This window comes from Pan paniscus, chromosome 10 (genome assembly GCF_029289425.2).
Source record: "Pan paniscus chromosome 10, NHGRI_mPanPan1-v2.0_pri, whole genome shotgun sequence".
Lineage (NCBI taxonomy): Eukaryota > Metazoa > Chordata > Mammalia > Primates > Hominidae > Pan > Pan paniscus.
In genome coordinates, this window is record NC_073259.2 from 76,793,929 (window position 1) to 76,804,527 (window position 10,599).

The window sequence follows — 10,599 nt, forward strand, 5'->3', positions numbered from 1 at the left end:
TCATTTATAAAGAAAAGGAATTTATTTCTTACAATAGTGGAGACTGAGAAGTCCAAGGTACAGGGGCCACATCTGGTGAGAGACTTCTTGTTCCTGGGAACTCTCTGCAGAGTCCCAAGGTGGCGGAGGGCCTCACGTGGTGAGGGGCTTGAGCATGATAGCTCAGGTCTCTCTTCCTCCTCTTATAAAGCCACCAGTCTCACTGGGCAGAGCCCTCATGACCCAGTCACCTCTTAAAGGCGCCATCTCTCAATATTGCAACATTGGGGATGTTTCCAGATGAGTTTTGGAGGAGACAATTATTCAAACTACAGCACTGGTTAAAAATAAAAATAGGGCCTGGCGTGGTGGCTCACGCCTGTCATCCCAGCAGTTTGGGAGGCTGAGGCAGATGGATCACCTGAGGTCAGGAGTTCGAGACCAGCCTGGCCAACATGGTGAAACCCCGTCTCTACTAAAAATATAAAAATTAGCCGGGCATGCTGGCGTGTGCCTGTAATCCCAGCTGCTCAGGAGGCTGAGGCAGGAGAATGGCTTGAACCCGAGAGGCAGAGGTTGCAGTAAGCTGGAATCACACCATTACACTCCAGCCTGGGTGACAAGAGCGAAACTCTGTCTCAAAAAAAAAAAAAAAAAAAAGGCCAGACTTGGTAGCTCACACCTGTAATCCCAGCACTTTGGGAGGCCAAGGCAGGAGGATCACTTGAGGTCAGGAGTTGGAGACCAGCCTGGCCAACATGGTAAAACCCCATTTCTACCAAAAATACAAAAATTAGCCGGGCATGGTGACGTGTACCTGTAATCCCAGCTGCTCAGGAGGCTGAGGCAGGAGAATCGCTTGAACCTGGGAGGCAGAGGTTTCAGTGAGCCGAGATCACGCCATTACACTCCAGCCTGGGTGACAAGAGCAAAACTCTGTCTCACAAAAAAAAAAAAAAAAAGGCCAGGCATGGTGACTCACGCCTGTAATCCCAGTGATTTGGGAGGCTGAGGCAGGCGGATCACTTGAGGTCAGGAGTTGGAGACCAGCCTGGCCAACATGGTGAAACCCAATCTCTACTAAAAATACAAAAATTAGCTGGACGTGGTGGCAGGCGCCTGTAATCCCAGCTACTCACTCAGGAGGCTGAGGCAGGAAACTCACATGAACCCTGGAGACGTAGGTTGCAGTGAGCCGAGATCACGTCACTGCACTCCAGCCTGGGAGACAGAGTGAGACTCCGTCTCAAAAAAAAAAAAAAAAAAGAAAAATTAGTCAGCTGTGATGGTGTGCACCTGTAGTCCCAGCTACGCTGAAAGCTAAGGCACGAGAATCGCTTGAACCTGGGAGGCGGAGGTTGCAGTGAGCTGAGATCATGCCACTGCACTCCAGCCTGGATGACAGAATGAAACTGTGTCTCAAAAAAAAAAAAAAAAAAAAAAAACTAGTAGCTAGCCCCACCCCCGACATTTTTCCAAACTCCAGAGAGTGGGGTGTGTGGAAGACAGGGACTGGTCTGGTGGCATGTAGATTCATAAATGGCGTCCAAACCTGGAGCTGTTGCTGGCTTGGAATGAATGAACCAGTTCCAGCCAGGAACAGACTTTCCCACCAAGTGGGAGGTGGCCTACCTGCCCTTCACCATCGTCTTTGTGCTCTCTGACACTGGTCATCCTCAGTTACCCAATATACCCCTCGCCCCAGCCCCAGCCCTAGTCACCCCTCATTCCTAGCAGTACCCCCAGTTCTGCTTCAAGTTGAGTCAGCAGATCAAGAAAGCACTATCACCAATGGTCGCAAGGTCATGCTTAAGTCTTCGAACTGGCCATCAGTGTGAAACTTCAACAGGTATTCACTAAGCAGATCTAGGAAAAACTCACTCTAATAACGTTCCAGGAATTTCCTAAGACCATAGTGGGAGACAGCTGCATCAGAGGCCTCCCAGTGCCATAGGACCATGGACATTGGTGAGCAACTGTGTGCTGGGAGGAAATGGCTGCTTATTGGCACGGAGTTATTGAATGCAGAACTTTTCAGCCAAGCACAGGGCTATTCTTCTGAAATCATAACATCATGAGGACATCCACTGCTTGTACTCAAATAGCATTCCTCACAGGGATGTCACACATGTGACTCTCATACCTCCAAAATCTCACTGCTGCTCTGAAACGCAAGAGATTTTGCCAAGGAAATGCTGACATTCCTTCTGTCCACTCCTCTCCCCACGCTGCACTGTGTGGCCCCAGAGAGGAAAGACAAGGGCTGTTACCATGGAGTTCTTGAATTTCATTATTTATCTCCCAACACAACTTTGGCCTCACCCTCTTCCCCAGCGTGAAGACGCACAACCCAAGTGGGACAGTCTGAATTTCCCCACCCTCAGGTGTCAGAGAATCAGAGGAAGTCATGCTGCTTATCTAGAATCTGCTAGAAATGGAGTTCACCCAAAGAATGACCATCACAGAATTTATGAACTACTCCTAGATCATGCAATTAATAAGTCCTCTAGCCCAGTACCACTCAAGGTGGGGTCTGGGCCCCAGTACCAGTCCATAAACAGTTTGCTGCCGGCTGGGTGTGGTGGCTCATGCCTATAATCCCAGCACTTTGGGAGGCCAAGGTGGGTGGATCACTTGAGATCAGGAGTTTAAGACCAGCCTAGCCAACATGGTGAATCCCCATCTCTATAAAAAGTACAAAAATTAGCCAGGTATGGTGGTATGTGCCTGTGATCCCAGCTACTCGGGAGGCTGAGGTGGGAGGATCACCCAAGCCCAGGGAGGTCGAGGCTGCAATGAGCCACCGTGATGGTGAACTGCACTCCAGCCTGAGTGACAGAGTGAGATCCTGTCTCAAAAAAAAGGGCGGGGTACGGGGATTTTGGGTAGTAATATCAATAGCAGACAAAATAGAATTTGAGGCAAAAAGTATTAATGGGATCAAGATTTTTTTTTAAAGAACAATCAACCACGAACATAGCAATCATGAACAACCCAGAAAACAGCATGAAAATTAAAAGGAAAATTGAGATTTTGAATACTTCTAATAGAAGTGATAGAGCAGGCAGCAGGGAAGTTAGTAACCTTGTCTAATAGGTTATCTGTACTCAAAAAGCATAGAACACACACTCCTTTCAAGTACCTGAGGAATGTTTATAACAGTAAAGATGAACAGAGATCATATTATAAATAGTTGGAAGATTTATTTTTTATTTTGTTTTTTAGAAACAGGGTCTTGCTGGCCAGGCGTGGTGACTCACGCCTGTAATCTCAGCACTTTGCAAGGCCGAAGCGGGTGGATCACCTGAGGTCAGGAGTTTGAGACCAGCCTAGCCAACATGGCGAAACCTCGTCTCTACTAAAAATACAAAAATTAGCTGGGCGTAGTAGTGGGTGCCTATAATCCCAGCTACTTGGGAGGCTGAGGCAGGAGAATTGCTTGAACCGGGAGGGTAGAGGTTGCAGTGAACCGTGGTCGCACCACTTCACTCCAGCCTGGACAAAAGAGCAAAACTCCATCTCCAAAAAAAAAGAAAAGAAACTGAGTCTTGTGGCCGGATGCAGTGGCTCACGCCTGTAATCCCAGCACTTTGGGAGGCCAAGGTAGGTGAATCACTTGAGCCCAGGAGTTTGAGACCAACCTGGCCAACATGGTGAAACTCCATCTCTACTAAAAATACAAAAGTTAGTTGGGCGTGGTGGTGTGCCCCTGTAATCCCAGCTACTCAGGAGGCTGAGGCAGGAGAATTGCTTGAACCCAGGAGGTGGAGGTTGCAATGAGCCGCTGCACTCCAGACTGCATTCCAGCCTGGGCGACAGAACAAGACTCTGTCTCAAAAACAAAAACAAAAAACTAGGTCTTTCTCTGTGGCTGACGCTGGAGTGCAGTGCCTTTTTGTAGGCACAATCATAGTGCACTGCAGCCCTGAACTCCTCGGCTCAAGTAATCCTCCTGCCTCAGCCTCCTGAGTAACTGGGACTATAGATATGCCCTACCATGTGTGGCTATATTTGGTAGGTTTTAAATGAAAAGATTTTTGTTTTCTGTACATTTATTTAAATTTAAAAAGTATTTAAACCATCTTTAAGAAACTTAATGCTGAGAATGTTCTAGAATAGTGAGTCATTAGATTTCAAAATATTGTTATTGAACCAGATGGTCTTGTGGCTTCAAAGAAGTCTCTGAAGTCACTCCAGGTGATATTAAAAGTACAGTGCTAGGACTAGACTGTCTGACCCAAAATATGTGGCTGGAACCAGAAAGGATATAAGCATGGTTTGAGAAGGAAAAAAAGCTTAACAAGGGGGAATTGAGGAAGCCATTTGCAAAACTTCACAGGAAAGTTAAATGAATGAATGAATAAAATGTGATTAATAAATATGGGGGCCAGGAATAGTGGCCTGCATCTGTAATCCCAGTGTTTTGGGAGGCCAAGGCAGGAGGTGCACTTGAGGCCAGGAGTTCAAGACCTGAGCAACACAGCAAGAACCCCGTCTCTATAAAAAATTTTATAAAATTAGCCGGGCGTGGTGGTAGACACCTGTAGTCCCAGCTACTTGGGAAGATGAGGCAGAGGATTGCCTGAGCCCAGGAGTTTGAGGTTATAGTGAGCCATGACTGTACCACTGCACTCCAGCCTGGGCAACAAAGTGAGACCCTGACTCTAAAAGTAAAATTAAATTAAAAATAAGTGGATAAATATGGGTTATGCTGTGAAGCATAGAGGGAGGGATGAAGAGGGACATTTTAAGCCACTTCTCTGGCCCCAGTTTCTGACATTATTTCTAAAATGCAGGATATCTGGTTATCCCAGACCAGTTATATTTTTTTTAAATTTGCTCAAATTTTTTATTTTTAAATCTTAACAATTTCTAAAATCACACTTTTTAATTTATTTTGTATTTTTTTGAGACAGGGTCTCACTTTGTCACCCAGGCTGGAGTGCAGGGGCACAAACATGGCTCACTGCAGCCTCGAACTCCCAGGCTCAAGTGATACTCCCGCTTCAGCCTCCCAAGTAGCTGGGACTACAGGCATGCACCACCACACCTGGCTAATTTTTTTATATTTTGTTTGTAGAGACGGGGTTTCACCATGTTGCCCTGTCTAGTCTTGAAACCTTGAGCTCAAGAGATCTGCCCGCCTTGGCCTCTCAAAGTGCTGGGATTACAGGCGTGAGCTGTCCTGCCTGGCCTAGTCACACTTTTTTTTTTTTTTTTTTTTTGGAGACAGAGTTTCACTCTTGTTGACCAGGCTGGAGTGCAATGGCATGATCTGGACTCACCGCAACCTCCGCCTCCTGGGTTCAAGCGATTCTCCTGCCTCAGCCACCCAAGTAGCTGGGATTATAGGCATGCACCACTATGCCCGGCTAATTTTGTATTTTTAGTAGAGACAGGGCTTCTCCATGATGGTCAGGCTGGTCTCGAACTCCTGACCTCAGGTGATCTGCCCGCCTCGGCCTCCCAGTGTTGGGATTACAGGCATGAGCCACCGCGCCCAGCTAGTCACGCTTTTTAGTCAAGATTTTTAAAAATGTCTGCATGCTTTTCTGACAGCCTTACCTCTCTTGTGATTTGAAGCATTTTCTCCACCAGGCCTAAGGCCGAAGGAATGTAGTTTGCTGCCCTTCAGTCTATGACAAGGAGGTCTGTTTCCTCCAACGCCTGCCTTTTAGACAGAGCGTTGATTCACAGGGAACAGAGGCAGACCTGGGGCTGACACTGAATGAATGCTACTCACAGCAGTAAGGGGAAAAGTGGGAAAGTCTTGTTTATGCTGTGGCTGATGTGGATGCCTTTGGGGAAGAAAAATTCAGGATGAGTTTATTGAGAGCATTATTTTTGAAAGTATAAGATTTGTGATTGTAATATAAACTTAAATCACTTTGGGAATGAATTAAAAAAAATCTATGTGACACAAATTAATCATCATTCTCATTGTAAATTTGGCAAAGTATTTGTAATTAGGAATATCTGTCATACTGGCACTGGGCAATTTATTCTGAATGTTCCCATGCTGAAGATTCTCTCAAAAAGGGAAAAAACAAGATCCTTTGTTTGTATAAGTACAATCAGTTTGCTGAATAAAACCTTTATAGCTACAATTATAACAGGATTGTTTCTACATTTTAGCTTGGAGATCCCATGACTACTCTGTTTTGCTAATAATAAACCAATACTGTGCTACAGAGATGTTTCTTTCATTAATGTGTTGCCTTGCCTTGCCTTGCCTTGCCTTGCCCTGCCTTGCCCTGCCTTGCCCTGCCTTGCCCTGCCTTGCCCTGCCCTGCCCTGTCTTGCCTTGCCTTGCCTTGCTTTCTTTTTTTGAGACAGGGTCTCACTCCATTGCCCAAAATGGGATGCAGTGGCATGATCTCGGTTCACTGCAATCTCTACCTCCCAGGCTCAAGTGATCCTGCCACCTCAACCTTCCAAGTAGCTGGGACCACAGGCATGCGCCACCATGCCAGGTTAATTTTTTGTATTTTTTTTGGTAGAGATGGGGTTTCTCCATGTTGCCTAGGCTCGTCTTGAACTCCTGAGCTCAGGCGATCTGCCTGCCTCGGCCTCCCAAAGTGCTGGGATTATAGGAGTGAATCACCGTACCCGGCCTCATTACTATGTTTTCTAAAGTTGTTTCATTCCTACCTTTCTCCTCGAAGCCCCTCAGCTTCAAATATTCAACAAACCATGATTCTGACCTCTATGCTTTCTTTATTCTCTTCGTAGCTCTGTGAGAGCAAAAAACTTATCTGTCCCCAGTGGGTAAAACAGTGTTGCACACAGTTTAGACATTGTCTTTATCATCTCTAAGCTGATAATTCTCATATCCAAGTCTTTAGTTCTATGCTCTTGTCCATAGTTTACTGTTGTTCTTTCAAGAAAAAATGGTGTCCCATGAAAAAAGCAGTGTACTGCAGCACAGAATTCAATCTCTAGGAAGGTTATTCTTGAGATAACCAATGTATATACTTTGGTGTGCAGAAGTGCTTATATGTGCTTTCCATTGTATCATACAGAGTACTAAAAAGATGTGCACTCAAGGATCAAGACTAAATAAAATTAATAACTGTGACTGCTTCTTCAAGGACGTTCTTCAGTGAATTTTAAGAAAAACTGGCTTTTTAAACTGTTGAGTACATAGTGATGAACAATGACTGCTAGTACAGCTGGTGCCATGGCTTTGATTCATGCCAAGGTAACAACAGTTTTACCTACCATTGCTTTTGTGCCATCATGCAAAGGTCCAAAAAGTGCAAAAAGCAAGTAAAATCTTAGTATTATTATGAGAGCTCTGACCTCATGAGACCTTTTTGGGGGTCCATGAACTACACTTTGGGAACGGCTGCCCTAAGCTTTTAGGATGTCATGGTAAACAAGATCACAAGGTCCCTGTCCTCATGGAGCTTAAGAAGACAAACATTTAACAAGTAGAGAAGTGACTAAGATGACTTCAGAGTATGATCAGGTCCATGAAGAGAATAAACAAAGGGAATGTGATGGATAAACTAGGGGTTGGGGGGCTGGGGGGTGCGGCTTTTGAAAAACTTCCCTAAGGAAGTGACATCTGAGCCCAAAGCTCAAGGATGAAAAACTAGGTCTGCCATGCACAAAACTGGGAAGAAGTTTCTGGAAAGATGATATAGCAAGGAAAAAAGTCTGAGGCAGGAATGATCTTGGCATTTGGGAGACAAGAATGAGAGCAGTAAGGCTAGATAACAGCAGTATTTTTATGGCCCTTAAAACGCCTTCAAGGCTGGGGGCCGTGGCTCACGCCTGTAATCCCAGCACTTTGGGAGGCTGAGGCGGTTGGATCACCTGAGGTCAGGAGTTCGAGACCAGCCTGGCCAACGTGGTGAAACTCCATCTCTACTAAAAATACAAAATTAGCTGGGCATGGTGGTACATGCCTGTAAGGCTGAGGCAGAGGAGTTGCCTGAACCTGGGAGGCAGAGGTTGCAGAGAGCTGAGATCGCGCCGCTGCACTCCAGCCTGGGCAACAGAGCGAGACTCCGTTTCAGAAAAACAAACAAACAAAAAGAAGAAAAAAAACTGCCTTCAGTGAGGATTCCATGTTATTATCATTAAAAATGATAATAACATGTTTAATCCTTGTAACAACCCATTTTACAGATGCAGAAACTGGTGTCAGAGCTAGAATACCAATGCAGTGCAGCCACAGAACCCACACTCATAATCTTTAAAGCCTCTTTTAGAGAAAATCACTCAATGGATTAAAACTGCCTTGTTAATGCATATAAAAGTGTGTGTATGTGTGTGTGTGTGTGTGTGTGATCTTATTTATCCCTCTTTGCCTTAGGTCTGGGGAACTGGAAGCTATCAAAGCCATTCTGACACCTCGTTGGAGTCTATCACTTGAGGGAGGAACAGTAGCCATAAGCTCAGTGAAAAGGAGTTTGTGAATAATTCCCCTGAAAAGTTTCTCTCTCAATTTGAGCAGTCATAGATGCATTGCTTCTTTTTGAACCTGTGTCTTATTCTAATTGAGTTATAAACAAACAACAATGAACTGTGGAACTGAACAGTCCACTCTGTGACAAGTTCCTCTGTACAGGTTGGTCATTGTGTGACTTTTCTAACTTCCATTATGGTCCAAAAAGGGGGTTACAAGGGTATGATGGCTGTTGTCAGATCTACACAGACAGGCCAGAGGCATGTAATTCCCTCTCTAGGAACAAACATCAGTCACCCTCAGGCGTGAGGGAACCCAGCTGTCAGCTTTGGTAGGAAAACGCAACCTTCTCCAGAACAAGGAAAATAAGACCACCCACCACGTCACATTCTTGAGGTGTTTGTGCTGATCCTTCTCTTTTTTTTTTTTTTTTTTTTGTAGCCCAGAGGTCCTTTATTTTTTTTTTTAACACCTATTATGCCATGAATTCATAGGGAATAGGTTCCAGCAGCTCAGGCTCCTTCCCATTGGTTCTCACAAAGTGTGCTTCTCTGGGTGGAGCAGGCTGGCGCTTTAGTTGAACCCAGGTACCTTTCTCTTTGGCTTCTTTCTTTTTCTGATCATTTTCCTTCACACGTTTCAGGAAGCTATCTCGGCTCTTAGAGTGCTTAATGTGCTCAATACGCACATTAATTCTCTTGGCAAGAATCTTGCCCTTAACTTGTTTGTTTACAACAATGCCAACAGCATGCTGGGTAACATTGTAGACTCTTCCAGTTTTGCCATGGTAACACTTGTGGGGCATTCCTTTTTGAACAGTACCCATTCCCTTGATGTCTACAATATCACCTTTCTTATAGATTCGCATATATGTGGCCAAAGGAACAACTCCATGTTTTCTAAAAGGCCTAGAGAACATATATCGGGTGCCTCTCCTCTTTCCCTTTGTGTTCGTCATTTTGGCGAATTACTGGAAGATGGCGGTTCCGGCCGAAAGGCGCTGATCCTTCTCTTTAACATTGTGGAATCTCCACGGCTTTGCTTCCTCTCAGCCTGCTCTCACCCACTCCACCCATTCCAATACACAGGCACTGGGTGAAGGATGGAACTTAGCTCAAAAGGTCTCTATCGCTTGAGGTCGGGCTTGCTCCTTCGTGGTAGGCATTCCATCATCTGGATTGCAACAGAACTGCAAACCACATTGCTTTCTAAGAGACTAAACCCAAGAGACTAACCCCAGTCCAGGGCGAAGCCACCTGCATCTCAGCCCTAATTACAGACTGTACCTTCTGCTCATGAAGGAGCCCTGCTCTAACTTCTGGGAATTATATGGTTGCATTAAGGTATGGACACATTCCTTTTCTCTCTCGACACCAAAAAGGATACTATATCTGCTTGATCAATAGTCTACCTCTGACTTTAAAGTACTTACTAGAGTATAAGTTCCACAAGGGCAGGATCTTGTCTGTTTCTGTTTACCTTCGTATCCCCAGTACTGGCACAATGCCTGGTTCTTAGTATGTGTTCAATAATTATCTGTTGAATAAACAATTAAGTGAGTGATTTAACTGGACACGAAAACAGGCATATCAGCTGGGTGCAGTGGCTCACACCTGTAATCCCAGCACTTTGGGAAGCTAAAATGGGAAGGTCACTTGAGCCCAAAAGTTCAAGACCAGCCTGGGCAACATGGCAAAATCCTGTCTCTACAAAAAATACAAAAATCAACCAGGCATGGTGGCATGCACTTGTGGTCCCAGCTACTCAGGAGGTTGAGGTGGGAGGATCACCTGAGCCTGGGGAGGTCAAGGATGCAGTGAGCCATGATCGTGCCACTGCACTCCAGCCTGGCTGACACAGTAAGACCCCATCTCAAATAAAATAAAATGGGTATATCAGTATAGTGAAAAAATTAATCATCCATTTGGTCTTTTATTCACTATTCCACAGATTTTATTGAGCACTGATTATGTCAGGCACTCTTTTCTTTTTTTTAGAGTCTCGCTCTGTTGCTCAGGCTGGAGTGCAGTGGTGTGATCTCAACTCACTGCTACCTCCGCCTCCTGGGTTCAAGTGATTCTCCTGTCTCAGCCTCCCAAGTAGCTGGGATTACAGGTACCTACAACCACGCCCAGCTAATTTTTGTATTTTTAATAGAGATGGGGTTTCACCACGTTGGCCAGGCTGGTCTCAAACTCCTGACC

The 10,599-nt window shown here is 45.2% G+C and overlaps 1 protein-coding gene across 1 annotated transcript; it reads right to left on the reverse strand.

The window, feature by feature from the left end:
* Positions 1 to 8,826: 8,826 nt before the first annotated feature.
* Positions 8,827 to 9,412, reverse strand: LOC117975479 (large ribosomal subunit protein eL21). The gene has a single exon (XM_034936209.3). It carries the CDS (start codon positions 9,351 to 9,353, stop codon positions 8,871 to 8,873), a length of 483 nt encoding a protein of 160 aa, XP_034792100.1. The 5' UTR covers positions 9,354 to 9,412; the 3' UTR covers positions 8,827 to 8,870.
* Positions 9,413 to 10,599: the final 1,187 nt, after the last annotated feature.